The 15485-nt window shown below is 45.0% G+C and overlaps 1 protein-coding gene and 1 long non-coding RNA gene across 5 annotated transcripts in view; one reads left to right on the top strand and one right to left on the bottom strand.

Moving 5' to 3' along the window:
• The window catches only part of KIAA2012, a 132890-nt gene that overhangs the window by 89862 nt on the left and 27543 nt on the right, over positions 1 to 15485 (bottom strand). Inside the window, exons 6-11 of the mRNA XM_054680079.2 lie at positions 14736 to 14919; positions 14083 to 14225; positions 11416 to 11584; positions 8633 to 8782; positions 4822 to 4995; positions 1158 to 1268 (exon numbers count right to left, since the gene is read on the bottom strand). Coding sequence (XP_054536054.1) covers positions 1158 to 1268; positions 4822 to 4995; positions 8633 to 8782; positions 11416 to 11584; positions 14083 to 14225; positions 14736 to 14919 — 931 coding nt within the window. The remainder of the gene's footprint in view (positions 1 to 1157; positions 1269 to 4821; positions 4996 to 8632; positions 8783 to 11415; positions 11585 to 14082; positions 14226 to 14735; positions 14920 to 15485) is intronic.
• The window catches only part of LOC104005329 (uncharacterized), a 45631-nt gene that overhangs the window by 4576 nt on the left and 25570 nt on the right, over positions 1 to 15485 (top strand). For 2 of the 4 annotated variants that reach the window (XR_010150210.1, XR_008546859.2), the window contains 2 exons: positions 17 to 1100; positions 14106 to 14265. This is a non-coding gene — a long non-coding RNA (uncharacterized LOC104005329). Of the gene's footprint in view, positions 1 to 16; positions 1101 to 2200; positions 2363 to 14105; positions 14266 to 15485 lie in introns of those variants that run through there. The other 2 variants (XR_008546858.2, XR_008546860.1) reach the window with 2 other exon arrangements.

Genomic DNA, 15485 nt, shown 5'->3' with positions numbered 1-15485 from the left:
CCTTTTCTGCTTCTAGCTTTTGCTGTGCCAAAAGGGGGAACTATTTCTCCTGGAACAGAGTGGACAAATGTGCAGCAGGTGAACAGAATCATATTTGCTTTCCAGCTGTTGCACCAGCTGTGTCATGCTGACAGTGGCCTCCACCTGTCTAACTCCTGCTTCCACCAATTCAGAACCAAGATATTTTTATACTCATATCCTGGTATAAACCAACTGCTGATGGAAGTTCTTTGATGATGAATTTGGAATCAAATACATTCTACTTTCTGGAAATCCATATACTGGGTGGCTGCTTCAATAGCAGCAGACACGAGATGTAAAATGCAGCAATGGTCAAGGAATTTCTCAGGGGAGGAATCAATCCTCTCATTTTGGTGGAGGAACCTTGGATACAGGGAGGATGAGGGACTGACTCAAAGTCATCTGGCAACTTAGAGACGAGGCCAGAGCTCCTCAAATCTCCTAGCTCTGAATCCATGTTCTTTTTATTGAGCGGGTCATGACATAACCCCCCAAATGAGTGCAGCTTTTAATCTCCCACATCAAGGAGCCTGCTGTCTGCAGACTCATGCATACACATCACGGTGGTTTCTGGGTGGTTGATGCTCATCACCCTCTGACTTCATTTCTTTTTTCCTTTGCAAAATGGCTATTGCCCAGAGGCAGCATCTCTTTTCTAAAAAGTGAACATGCCAGAAGGGTTTTTGGAAACTGCCTTGCTATCTGTCAGGAGCCAGATGATTCACAGGGATGAACCAATGTACATAACAAGGATACCTGATTGGATTACCAATTAGCCGTCTCCACCTCTGCAGGGTGGTTGGAAAGAAGAGAAAAGGCAGTGTTTAGTTTGGGCAAATACCAAAAGGACTTTATCATTCTCATCAAGGCATCAGCGTGGCACATTAGACCTCTTCCAAGCCATTCCACTGGAACTTCTCTCTCCAAATGCTCCAGCAAGAGTAAACTTGTTATGCAAACATTGGATCATTGTGTCTGAGCTACAGAAGCACCTCTGTGTCGGTGAAAGGGGAGAAACTGGCTGACTTGCGTCTGTTTTTAATGATGTCGCTGCTGCTGGGAAAATTTGGAAGCTGCAGGTAACATCTTCCCCTTTGAAACAAAAAACAAGGCTGCCCTGGAATGTGTTAGCTTACCTTTACCCGATGGAAGCGCCTCGGTTTGGGTATGCCCTGGGAGGGACAGGCAGACTTTTTCTCCATCTGGACCCAGCAAGAAGTGTCCCAGTGTAGGGTCGCTGGAATCTTCTTGAAAATAAGCACAAGCATAGGCAGTGTCAGTACCATGTTGGTGAGGGAGACAGACCAAACCTGGGCTATGTTCCCCTGGTCCCCCGCGGGCACACACCCGTAGATGCCTGTGTGCTTGGGTGCCCACCAGAGTATAGGGTGAGCCCTACTCCTGGGACTCAGCAGAGCAGGGCTATTGTTCAGGCCCTGCCTTCCGGGGGTCAAGGTGGGATGAACAGGGAGGGGCTACCACTTGCCTACATCATGCCTTCAGGAGAGCCTGGCTACCTCAGGGGCAGGGCTAAGTGAGCGGGGGCACTCTGTGTGAAGGAAAGGGAGTCCCTTCCTTCAGCTCTATGCAGCCCAGCCCCTGAGAACAGGGCTTCCTGCTTCCTGCCTCTGCTGTCCGCCTCCATCAGATGTCCTGTGCAGTACTCAGCATGCACAGCCAGAACCTCTAGATGAAATACTGGGATGGCTTGGTGATGCCAGGGGCTCAGGTCAAGGTGAAGGATGCTGTGTCTCCCTAGTTACTTAGAAAGATTGAAAGTATTTTTTATAACCTGACTGTAAAAGTAAAAAACAAGTCATTTATTCCCCACTCGAATCTCAACGCTCAACCCAGAACACTCCTGGGACTAGATTGCGGGGTTTCCCCCATGCCAAGCAATTCTCCAGCAGATACCAACTGGTTGTCCTATAATTTAATTCAGTTCTGACACTCTTTACCTGGAGATGGTGTCAGATCCCACAGGGTAGGGCTCAGTCCACAAGACTGCCCCCCACTTCAGATGCCAATTGCAAGTCCCAGATTGTGACCTGTACTTCTGACCGACCAGCTCTAAATTGGGCCTCCACAATCCTCCCTCTCCTTGGGTTCAACAATTTGGTAGGACAGCTCACAGAACTCAGGGAAACGCTTACTTATATTTTCTGGCTTATTTATAAAGGACATTAGAAAGGATATTGTGAACAGCCATATGAAGAGATGGGCGAGCATGTGCCGAGCTTCCGTGCCCTCTCTGGGCCTGCTGCTCTCCCACCTAGACACGCTCAGCAATGCTGAAGCTTATCAATTCGTGGTCAACAGCTAATAAAGAGCTTGATCTCCAGTGTCCCCTCCCCTTTCCTGGAGGTTGTGGCTGGAAGCTCCAACCCTCTAATCCTCTTATCGCTTGGTCCTTCTGGTCACCCATCATGAGGCTACCTAGGGGCCTTACCCTACATCACCGCATTAGCATAAACTCAGGTGTTTTCAAAGGGGCTCATTAAGAATAACAAAAGATACTACTATCATTCAGAAAATTCCAAGAGTTTTAGCTTAGTAATAGAAACCAGGGACAAAGACCAAATTTATTCATATTATACCATACTTACCTTCCCCATCTCCAAGACAAAGGGTCCAGGAGTCCAGCTACCTGGACTAGCAGGCCACCAGCTAGAGTGGATGCTAAGGAGTACACACATACACATGCACACTTACAAACACACTGACATATTCACACAGGGGCACACACACATATATGCACACTCTCACAGGGCAAGCATGCACACACACCCCCATACACATGAACAGTGACATACATGAGCATATGACACATACATTCACAGGACTGAATATGTAGACATGCACGTGCATATGCAGCCATGCCTATATAGATGTGCACAATGACATGCATGCACACAAGCACACACAGGTACTCATGGGCATATAAGCACACATCCCACATTCACTTACACACATGCACACACCCAACACACACACTTGAGGCTTCAGGCTGCTCTCTTTTCCCAGTCCTGGTCCTGGCATTCTATCCTTTTTTTTTTTTTTTTTTTTTTTTTTTTTTGAGACAGAGTCTTGCTCTGTTGCTCAGGCTGGAGTGCAATGGTGCTATCTCGGCTCACTGCAACCTCTGCCTCCCAGGTTCAAGTGATTTTCCTGCCTCAGCCTCCTGAGTAGCTGGAATCACAGATGTACACCACCATGCCTGGCTAATTTTTTTTTTTTTTTTTGTATTTTTAGTACAGATGGGGTTTCACCTTGTTGCACAAGCTGGTCTTGAACTCCTGACCTCGTGATCCGCCCACCTCAGCCTCCCAAAGTGCTGGTATTATAGGCATGAGCCACCACGCCCAGCCACTGGCATTCTATTCTAATCAGATTCTCCCTTTATAAGGATGTCTAAAGTAGGCCTGAGTATCCATTTGCTGTGATTTGTCCCAGGCCATGCAACTTCCTAGGAAGGCCCCAGGTGGGGACATAACAGTACACCAAGTTTGGTTCAATTGTATCAAAATGAAAAGAGCATTGCTGTCACACAAGTATAAAGGGGAGGGGGTTGTGAAAGAGAAGTTCCAACCCTGGAACGGTTTCTAGGTGAAAACAACGTCTCTAGGGATAGAGAGAATGTTGCGGGGAAGGAAGGGATTTAATTTTGACCATCTCAGCCTGAAACAGAAGCTGCAAACACAGAATGGAACTGTTAATCTGTGGATTTAATTTATGCTTAAAGAATTCAACTATATATGCTCTGGGGAGAGAATGAGAAGGGGGTGTGCTGGGCAGTGGGGGAGAGAGAGAGCAAGTGAGACTGATTTAAATACTGAGGCATTCTGTCCCTGAGTGAGCATGAAATGAAAGATGTGAAATCTGTTGCCTCTGTGATGGCTCTCTGTTCCCACATGCCTCTCAAAGTGTGAGCTTCTCACAGCCCTGAGTGTGATTCTGCTGTTAACAGAGATACCTCTTTCTTTATACAATCTGTCCCCCAAACACATGTCATCTCCTCCATCTGGTGCTCAAACTGAGAAAGCAGCCCAAGCCTTCAACGAAGCAGAAACAGCTGCCTGGACCACATATTCCTGAAAATGGTCTGTCAGTCTCCAGCGTGGCACCTTCCCAGGGATTTTTCAGGGGTAACTTGGACTTTAAGCAATTTTTGCTCTATGAGCTACCTTTAGATGGAAGCCCCGGGGGAGCTGCTCTTGCACTGTCCTTGCATTATTGCTCTGTATAAGCATCTTAGTCCCCTCCTTGACTATTAGCTCCTTAAGGATAAGTACTTGAAGTGAGGCTAAATCCTAGAGGGAATGGCCTTGCCCTGCCTCACCCTTCCCTAGAAATCAGGGTCTTTCCGTCTCTGTGAACAGGCTCTGCCCTGGGCTGGAGTTGACTTCTGTCTGGGGACTCTTCTGTTGGCAGGCTCATCGGGCTCTCTTGCCTCAGGGGGCAAGGGTTATGGCTCAGTTTGGAGTGTGCCTGGTAAATCCAGTAGTGTGTCTCCCCGAGGAGCACAGGGAGCTGTGTCATCAAATGCTGCTGCCAGGAGTGAGGAAAGCACAAAACAGCGTAGCAGTGCATGTTGCTGCAGCAAACCCTTAAAACATGTACTGACCCTTTAGAAATACGCATGGGGAACATTAATCCCACTGACATCATCAGAAACAGTGTCAATTACCCCTTTTCAATGGAATGCCTTTCAGAAAACTTACATCATAGCAGCCACGCGGCCCTGGCAATGAGCCACATTCAAGCCAGTGGGGGGCGTCTATGCACTCCGGGAATGACTACCTTGAGCTGCTGGCAGTGCCCTCCTGGGCACTCTCATGTTCGGGAGACTTGGGGGGCTGTTGTGGTCTGATGTCCTAGGGCTGTCCACGCCCTTCTGGCTCTCAGGACTTTTTTTTCCTTTAATCGGGGGTAGAAGATCCAATGGTGGGGCCACATCGTGGGGTGGGGCATCATCTTTAAAAACAAAAGGGGAAAAAGCCTGTGTGAGAAAACAGAATCAGCGGGAAGGAGAAGGAAGCTCTCTTCTAACTTGGTTGAAGGACCTCTGTGTGAAGACTGCTATGAAGAACTGGCAATTGTATTGTGGCTAGAAGGGAGAAATCGTCCTGGTGTTAGGATGGTTTATTCCACTCATTCTCAGGTTTGTCCCTCTTTTCCAGTCCTGCTAAGCACCAGGGACCTGATATCTCCGGTGGCCAAAATGACATGACTCTTGGCTAGAATCGTGGCTGTTCATTTGGAAAATTGCCAAGAACTGGGAGGAATTGAGTGGTGGTGGTTTTTATTCTCATCTTACGGATGAAATCCTGAGATGGAAGGAGGACTGGAGAGGGTGCAAACTCCTTCCACCCCTAGTCCTAAGGCTCTGACTAGGGAGATCCCAGCTTTAGAGCTGATGAGATTATTGGATACAGATTTCTGACCAAAAAGTAGTTGTGCTAGGCAGAGTCAATGATCGCATTCCTTCCTCAGGGTTAAATAAAAAGTGCTACCTTCCAGATGGAAGTCAGAGGGTATCAGGATTGATGGTAGCATTCCATAGAGCATACCCTACACTCTGCTTCTGTTTTCTCTTCTCAACACCAACAGGGCCTGCTCTAGGAAGCAGGAAACCCAGGAACCCAAGTGACTGAGGCCTCGGCTTCACCTCTTTCAGAGGGAGTGGTCTTTATTTCACATGTAAAACAATAGTTGCTATTAATATTTGGGTTTAAAAATTGGCTTCATGTGGTCTCAAATTATCACAGACTACTTATTCATTAAAAAGAGGCAAAGTGTCTTTACAATGGAAAAATGCAGATATCACCTTTAACCAAATAATAAAATTTAACATCACCTACAATGGAAGAAACTGACATTTTGCATCCCTTGATATGATGGGCCAAGAGGGACACAACATCACCTCTGTGATATTCCTGCCAAAAAGGTTTGATCTGAATCTCATTATGAGGAAATAGAAAAATCCAAATCGAAGGTAATTCTGCAAAGCAACTGGCCCGTCTTCTTCAAAAATGTCGATGTCATGAAAAACAAGACTGGGGGACTCTTCTAGATGAAAAGATTCTAAAGAGTGGGACCACTAAATGTAATGCATGATCCTGAGTTGAATTCTAGGTTGAAAAAAAGCTATAAAGGAACATTATCGGTATAAATAGAGAAATGTGACTATGAATTAGAAATTAGAAAGTACTATTACACCAGTGTTTGCTTTCTTGAGTGTGGTAATTGTATGTGGCTAGGAGGGAGAATATTCCTGGACTTAGGAGATACGTGCTGATAAGGGATTAATGGTACAATGTCTGCAACTTACTCTCAGATGGTTAAGCAATAAAATAAAAATATATATGTGTGGATGCATACATAAAAGCTGGCTTCATTTCTGTGGTATTAGAGGTGAAGTAATCCAGGCCTAGGCAAGTAAATAAATATGTGTCACCTCCGTGGCAATGGAGCAGTCCCACTCAGCATCAACATGCCCGTGCAGCAGGGACCTCTGTGTGAAGACTGCCATGAAAAACTGCCTCTTTGTTGTTGTTGTTGCTGTTGTTGTTTAGACAGAGCCTCTCTCTGTTGCCCAGGCTGGAGTACAGTGGCGTGATCTTGGCTCACTGCAACCTCCGTCTCCTGGATTCAAGCAATTCTTGTGCCTCAGCCTCCAGAGTAGCTGGGATTACAGGTGTGTGCCACTACACCCGGCTAATTTTTGTATTTTTAGTTGAGATGGGGTTTCACCATGTTGGTCAGGCTGGTCTCGAACTCCTGACCTCAGGTGATCTGCTGCCTTGGCCTCCCGAAGTGCTGGGATTACAGGTGTGAGCCACTGCGCCCAGCTGGAACTGCCTCTTTAGGTCCCTTTCTTTCTGCATTTACTCGCAGGTTCAGTCGCATGCATAATTTATACCAAGGGGCTTCTTAAACCAGTTTCCTCCTGGCAGAGTGGCAGAGGAGGGGCAAGTTCTGGTACTCAGTTCCTGGTGGTCATGGCAGCTCAAAACAAATGTAGGGCAGTGCAAAATGAACACTATGGAAGATGAAATTCACTGGTGTCCTTTATCTCGTGGCTCCAGCTGTGCACCTCACATTGTGGCCCATAAGTAGAAAGGTGCTTTTTTCTCTATTTGCAGAGTGATCTCTGCCGATATTTGGATTTTTTGAAAAAGGAAACATTAAAGTCTTTAGGATAATTAACTCCCACTTACGAGATAGACCAAATAAGCCTCTGCCTCAATAATCAAAGGACAGTCTCGAAACCTAAATGTTTCGAGAACGTCCTGACCTAGGTTCATTGTTTGGTTTATTCTTCTATTCTTTTTTATTTTTTTTTGGTATTAGTTAGAAAAGTCACAATGTTGGGCTTATACTGAAAGGGAATGTAGTCTAATGAGTAAGAACATGGATTCTGGCACTGGAAGCCCTGAGCTCCAATCCTAGTGAGGCCACTTATAGTTATGTGACCTCAAACATACTACCTATCTCTCAGGGCTTCCGTTCTCTGATCTGTAAAAGGCGGAGAGGATTGCTGTGAGGAGTACCTGAGAGAATACGTTAAAAACTAAGAACAGTGCCTGGCACAGAGGAAGAACTCCAAACACATTAATGTGCATCTTCCTATTTCTGATACCAGTAGTCAGAGGTCACTTGACATCTGTGATACTGTCATCTTGCACGTGCCTTTTGGAAAGGAGGCCAGTTTTCTGAAAATGGGGAGCTTTCTAAATATGGCTTGTTACTTCCAACCTATCCAACACATAAACACAAACACTTAGATGCACCCATGTGTATAATTTCAAATGTCCACGTCATGGAAACTGGAGTGAAGACTTTTATCAATATTATGGACTTTAAAAAAAATTTTTTTTATTTTTTTATTTTTAGACAGGGTCTTGCTCTGTCACCCAGGCTGGAGTGCAGTGGCACAATCTCAGCTCCCTGCAACCTCCGCCTCCTGGGTTCAAGTGATTCTTGTGCCTCAGCCACCCGAGTAGCAGGGATTACAGGTGTGCACCACCATGCCTGGCTAATTTTTTGTATTTTTAGTAGAGACGGGGTTTCACCATGTTGGCCAGGCTGGCAAACTCCTGACCTCAAGTGATCCCCACCCACCTCAGCCTCCCAAAGTGCTGGGATTATAGGCATGAGCCACCGCACCCCGCCGATATTATGGACTTTTTAATGAATAAATACATATTTATAAACAGATTAGAAATGAAATTTCATTGTTTAAAAATACAGGATAAACTATAAGGCATGCAGGAAACTTTTGGTAAGTTTGACGCTTTTCTACATCTGCAACCAGAAAATAGTGGTGGGATGAGTTAGGGAGTAAGTAACTGGTGAGCTGGACACTGTTAAAATATTAGCAGTGGGATGAGTTAGGGGGTAAGTAACTGGTGAGCTGGACACTGTTAGTTTTAGTGCAGCACTTTGGTGAAGGCAGCTGCTGCCTGCACAAAGGCCATCTTCCAGTGGCTGCTGGTGAACTAACCTCCCTTCCAGACTCCTTTTCCTTGGCTGTGGACCCTTGTGTGTCTTGCCTTGCTTCCCTTCAGAGTGAGGTTCCCGAGGGATGCTGGAGGGAGGGAGGAGCTACCTTGAGGTGAGGGTGTGTCCCTGCTCGCGTCCACTGGGAGATGCACTGTTAACTCCCATGGCGTTTCTAAGGACGCATGCTTCAGGGGAGGTCTCCACACACGTGTGGATTCTTCGCTTCTTTCTGGTTCTGACTCAGGGTGTGGAGCACCTAGGAGACAAAGAGGAGGCTGAGTTGTAGCAGAGGTCTGTTGTTTTTGCCTAATGTCTCTTCTTTTGGGGACCTACCCCTTCCCTGCTCACACCATGTGGTTTGGTTGGAGCAGTGTCCATTTGCTGATTCCAGAGAGGGCTATGGAACTGAAGCCTGGCACGAGAGTACCTCATTGCCTTAGCCACAGAGATTGGTTCCGGGGTGGGCACATGACCCAAGTCTGGTCAATCGGGGTGATTTCTGCGCTTTGCAAGAGCTTTTAAGAGGCATATCCTTCCTATAGAGGTTAACAGGAAGGAGATTAGCATGGAATTGCAGGAAGACATCTTTATCACCTCATGGTAACAGCCTGCTTCAGAGGAAAGGCTAACAGAGTTGAGAGAAAAGTACTGCACACATATTTTCTGAGGCCTGGATTCAGCCGGTCCTGCAGTTACCTGATTCTTGCATGAACAAATTCCTTCCTTCCTTCCTTCCCTTCCTTCCCTCCTTCCTTTCCTCTCTCCCTCCCTCCCTTCCTTTCTTCCTTTCCTTTCTTCCTTTCTTCCCTTCCTTCCTTCTTTCCTTTTCCTTCTGTGTCTCCCCTCCTTCCGTCTTTCCTTCCTTTTTCCCCTTTCCTTTTCTTTCTTTTTGCTTAAAACATTTTGAGTTAGGCTCATGATGCTTTTAAAGGAGGGTCCTCATGACATGTAAATGGGGAAGAACTCCATGAATTCACTGTCTTTGTACCCGATTCCTGTGTTTCATTGTCAGTGTGTTGGTAAGCTCAGTGCATCTGGCTTTAAGAATCTGGTTCATGATGGCCTGGTGGTTTTCCTCACCTTCCTATTAGGGTCATCATGGAAAATAATCAGATCGAACCCAATCTTGTGAATAGTCTTGTCTGTCTTTTTATTAAGTGTATCTTTTCATTCTGATGTTTTGATGTCTGGGACCTGACTGTCCCTCCCAGGGCTGGCCAATTCCTAGACACAGTAAATGACTCAGCTGGGAACATACCTGTCATATGCACCCCAACCAACCCAGAGTTCCTGACCCTCAACAACCTCCTTTATCAAACTCTTAACATTCCCAGGCTACTATCTGCCTGCTGTAATTATCAGAGGGCCAGTACCAGACAGCAAGGGATAGCCCCTATGCTGCAGAGCTGGCTGAATTATTCAAACTAGACAATTCTAAATCTGCTTAGGCTGCTTGCTCTGCCTTGCCCATATTCCTTCTGTGAAAACCACAATACAGCCTCTTGCCTGTGCTCCCTGCCTTCTGCCTCCTGGAGGCTGGTGCGCTCCCGTGTGGCCCTGCATGGTGTGGTGTGCCTCCTCCTCTTGGAACTGTGAGCAACAAACTATCTTTTCAGTGCCAACTGTCTCCTGATCTGTTGGCCTCACCACACCTGAATAATAAGATGACCTGCATTTTAAAACACTGTGTTGTTGATTTTATTTATTATTATTATTTTTTTTAGGGAGCTGAGTAATTTTTTTTGGCAAGGTAAAATCTACATAGAGTGAATTGCACAGATCTTAAGTGTACAGTTCAATGAGTTTTGACAAATCTATAATCCATACAAGCAACCCAGAGTGAGAACATTTTTCATCACCCCAGAAAGTTCCTTCATGTCCCCTTCCATTGGTCTTTTAAGCTCCACCGTTAGGCATTCTTTCCAGTAAGAAGTCCAAACAGCCTTAGAACAAAATGGCTGCCTGTGTGATTCCCAGGAGTCAAACTCTCCAAGAAGCCAGTGGCAGTCTCTGCTGAAATTTCTAGAAAACTCAGAACTAGGACCCCTGTCAAAACTAGGACACTTTTTGCCCCAGAGGGCCCAGAGAAGTCCCTGGAGCAAGAATGTGTCTTAAACAAGAGTACTATGGAATGAAAGGAAAGTCAGAAAGAGTTTTTCCTTGTGACACAGGAAGAGAGGTCACTCAGAAGCCTCCCCTAAAAAGCCCACGTCGCCAGTTGGAATTGAACTCCTTTGCTCATATTCTCTTAGAACTTTGCTTAGAAGCACATAATCTCTGCCGTGGCAAAGATTATAGAGGTCATCCCTTACAAAATAACCTAATTCAAAATCAGGAAAATGACTTTTTGGATGAACTTTTATCTTTCTTTTATAAAATGGAGGTGTAAAGATTCCAGTGTCCTTTTTACCTTGGCTGCCAGGAAACTCAGCTAAATCCAGTACTTACTTCAAACCATGAATTCATCTCAGATGTCTGATAACATCTATTTCTCTACTCCTTTTACCCAGGTTTTTTTTTTTTCCAATTTCAATTTTAGTTGTCTTGTTTTATACAATTATTTTTTTGTAAGCTGCCTGAAAAATTCTTGCCGTTTTATAACACCTATGGTGCATTGGACTTACTTATGTATATACCTGTCTTCCTTTCTCTTCCACAGCTTAACAAAATGCGTTGCTTAATGAAGGGTATAATAAATATTTTAAAAATCCAATTGAATATGATCAGAAGAGATCTTCCTCTAAATTTTATCCTTTTTCCTTCTTTAAAAAATATTCTCTGAAGGGGATGACCATAGGGAACGTCAGCCATGATGTAGGAGCATGTAGAATTGGCAGGACCCCCCATCCCAGGCTCTCCCTCAGGAGTGCCCATGCACCCGGGACCTACCTCTTCTGTGGGCTTTCTCTTTTGGGGGTTGTTTGGTGTGGTAATGAATCTCCACCGGTAAGATGAAGAGCTCTGTTGGGGGCTCATTGGCTTTAAATTGGCTCTTCAGGGGCTCCAAGACTCTGGGTGGTTCTTCTGAGATAGGAGGTAATTTCAAAGCCTTTGGTGCCTGGAGAAAATTTAAAAACAAAACGATCATGGCAGGTATCCAAACCCTGCTGCCTGCAGGGGCAAACGATACTGTCTCTTATTGTATCTCTTGCACCAGGAGCTGCTGAGAGAGGTAAGCTAATCCAGCTGGGAGCCGGTATCTGACTTCAGTGGTGCCACTTGGTCTCCTGGGATCCAGCATATGCCCCTGTTAATCCTGCCTGTGAATCCTCTGAGAATTATAAACATGCTCAGTTTAAGAGCCTTTGAGAGGATATAAAGTCTTTCTTTTTCTTGCAGCTGGAAAGACTGAGCCGGACTAAAATGACATAGCTGAGATCTCTTTGAACTGATTGGGAGAAATCTCAGCATATGTTGTTAAGGGAAAAAGCAAAGTACAGAACATTGTTTGAGCAAGCTTTCCACTAAGGAGGTGCAGGAAATAGCATTTGTGATTGCTGACCTTATCTAAGCCAAGCCACAATTTCTTCCTCTGTAAAATAGGAGTAATCATACTACTTACCTTATAAGGTTGTTGTAAGGATTAAATGAGCTAATATATGCAATTATAATAGTGTTTGAAACTAGGATTATTTCCATATTTCTTTGAGAGTAGACTCTCCTCTCGTTAGCATTTATCTAGCCACTAGCAGAAAAATTGAAGCTTTTTCATACTTATGTAATATGAACATAGCTGAAAAAGAATCATTGTGTGTCAGAATCAGCAACTTTGTCCAGTTTTTTTTCTGTCCCCCAAAAAGTGTGTGTGTGTGTGCGTGTATGTGTATGTGTGTGTGTATGAGAGATTCACTGGGGGTAGTAGTAAGAGCCTCCTGTTTCTAATTATTCAGAGGTTGCTGAAAATTTCTCCTTTTAGTTTGCAACTTTTAACATATGAACTTGGCTCTGTGCAATGTGTACATGTTCTGGTTTCAGGAGTTCAGTTTCATAGGAGGAAAAATAAAAGCATTAGGCCTGCTGTTTGCTCCTGGGCCAAAGAAATCTGGGAAGTCAGACACCCTTCTAGCGTCTCCTTTTTAGTACTCAAAAAGATAAAAAAAGATCAGAAGCATACATAAGCAACCTATGTATTTAGAGTTGATTGAAGAAGGAAATTCAACCAAATCTATGCAGGGTAATATTTATAATTTTGAGACATTAAGAAAATGATAAACCAAACACACGCACATAGGATCTTTATGCTCCTGGAGACCCTCACTGTCCAGGTGCCGGCTGCCCACACCAACTGCCCTTTTTTGAATACTGACCTTGTGCATTTTGTTTGACAAGGTTTGCATTGAGAAATCAATGTGGAAACTCAAATGATTTGTGTGAGGTATGGCTGACGAGCCAAGACTTAATTTCTTTATCCTAATTAAAAATTTACACAGAGTTTTAATATGGTGGAAAATATTGCTTTCCTCTGTGAAACCATATACATGGGTTGAGGGAAGGGACTCCTTTCCTCTGGGCCTGGCTCAGTTCTGGGCTGACCCAGGAGCAAAGTTGAGGGCTTTCCTTGGGCCTGTGGTGAGCTTGGCAGGTCAAGCCTGCTGTTCACTCCTGCACCAAAGGAACCTGGGAAGACAGAGGCCCTTCTGGTGTGGATGGAAAGGTTTAGATCAACTCAGACACAGGAAATCTCAGAAAATCTTGAACAGACTGTAAACAACCTCCCTCACTGGCAGCAGGACCACCTGGAGTGCCCATGGCTGCTTCAGGAACACTTCAGATGACATGAATCCCTGCAATTAATCAACATCACTGTAGATCACAGTCAGATACAACATACTTTCCTAAAAGTGCTTCATCTCTTCTACCAGCCCTGTAAGGTTGACATTATTATCTGGATACACAGATAAAGTCACGGTGCTCAGAATGTGTGAGTGACCTGCTCATGTTCCCATAGCCACTCCGGGCAGAACATCCGGGGGCCCTTGCTTGTCCCCATTCATCACTGGTGCCTCCAAACACCGAAGAAAGACCCACATAGAACTGCAAGGCAGGACCAGGCCAGAGACAGCCAAGGACATCTCTAAAAAAGGTGTATTTGACTCCCAAAGGAGATTGATAGACTTGCAAAATTTCCCCTGCATTTTCAAAGGTGATAGACCCTCAGTGGAGCCAAACTGTTGCTGGATTCAAGATCTCCAGCATTTTGAATCTGAAGTAAGTTTACTGCTTACAAACTCAAATTCTGTCCTTTAAAACGTTTACAGATAATCCCTTGCCCCTTAAGAAATCAAAGAATTCTGTTGCTATCAGGGAGTGTGGTAATAACACATGCTTTAAGGTAGAATTGGTGGCAGCTGAAATTCCTTGCACTTCATGATTTTCAACCTTTAGTAAATTACTACAGCTCTATTCCAGCTCCACCTGGTCAGCTCAGACGCTAGAGAGGCCAGTTCTCTTTTGAGACATCCTTTCGAGTCACCTTATTTCTAGATTAGGATTAATCTTTCTCTCTCCCCTCCTCTCTCTCTCTCCTGTATGCACAAACATACATATACACACAACCTTTTTCTTCTTCACTTCCCCAGGGGTGATTATTCTGGAGCCAGTGGCAGATGCTACAGGAGGGAAGAGGCATCTTTCAGCAGGAAGCGCCTGTAACAAGTGGCCGCTTCTGGCCTTGTGGAGTTTCACGTTCCTTTGTTTATCTTTAAAAACAGGATGAGAATGAGAATATATTAATTGCAGGTATGGAGATGAACAGTTGAGTTTTGACTTTTATCACGTCGTAGTTAATGGGGAGAAAGGAAGGGAGTGTGCTGGGGCACTGGGACAGCCCTAGCTTTGGGGGAGGCAGGTTCAGAGAGCCCCAGTCTCCTGATCTGGGTTTTTACACAATAGCCTTATGGGGTAATTATTATCCCCATTCTACAGATGAGAAAACTGAGCATCAGCAATATTGGTTAATATGTCCAAGATCACAACTGTAAGTGGGGGTAACTTGAGCCCAGACAGTATGATTTCCGAATGCATGCAGCTAAGCACTAGGCAAAGAGGAGCCTGCCAGAGTCTCATTCCCACATCCAGCTAGATTCTGGCTTTTATTTTGTAAGGTGAGTGGCGCAAGGAAGTGATGTTTGGCATGCCTCAGTGTCCTTAAATGAACTCTGCATGACTGGCTTTACCCAGATCAATGAGCAAGACATTTGGGTTCTTACCGCTGAGATCTGCCTTCCTATTAGGGAAGGCGCCTCCACAGAATGTAATGTGGGATTTGTCACTTGGGAGCCAAGAGTGATCGATGCGGCCATGCCCAAAGGCCTTCCTGGAGGTTTGCTGTGTCTTTTCATTGTAGCTTTCCTTTGAAGCATATAAACAAAAGTGATTCTCTATTGACGTGTCCTAGGGAACGACATATACACATTCCTGTAAACAGGCTGTCATAAAGGGGCAGAGCAGGTTTCTTTAACAGCCCTTGTGGCTAGGCTTATGGTTTCAAGGATGAAATTTCTTTTGCAGGTTGGGAAGAAAAATAAGGTTGTAACAGCAAGCTCTTTAATGCTGTTTATTACAATAAAACATTTTATTGTTGATGATGGAAAGAATGATACTTAGCCATGCCTGACATATAGTGCGATCTTGTGAAAAAAAATCACAAGATTTTGATTAAAAATCAAAATGAAGTGCTAGTATTGGTGTTTTTATCCCTTATGAAATGTTTCTCAGGCTGAACGCAGTGGCTCACACCTGTAATCCTAGCACTTTGGGAGGCCGAGGCAGGAGGATTGTTTGAGCTCAGGAGTCTGAGACCAGCCTGGGCAACATAGTGAGACCCAATCTCTACAAAAAAATTTTAAAAATTAGCCAGGCATGGTGGCACGCACCTGTAGTCCCAGCTACTCAGGGGGCTGAGGCAGGAGGATTGCTTGAGCCCAGGAGGTCAAGGCTGCAGTGAACTGTGGTAGCAC

Source organism: Pan troglodytes, chromosome 13 (genome assembly GCF_028858775.2).
Source record: "Pan troglodytes isolate AG18354 chromosome 13, NHGRI_mPanTro3-v2.0_pri, whole genome shotgun sequence".
NCBI lineage: Eukaryota > Metazoa > Chordata > Mammalia > Primates > Hominidae > Pan > Pan troglodytes.
This window is presented reverse-complemented; position numbering and strand designations above follow the sequence as displayed.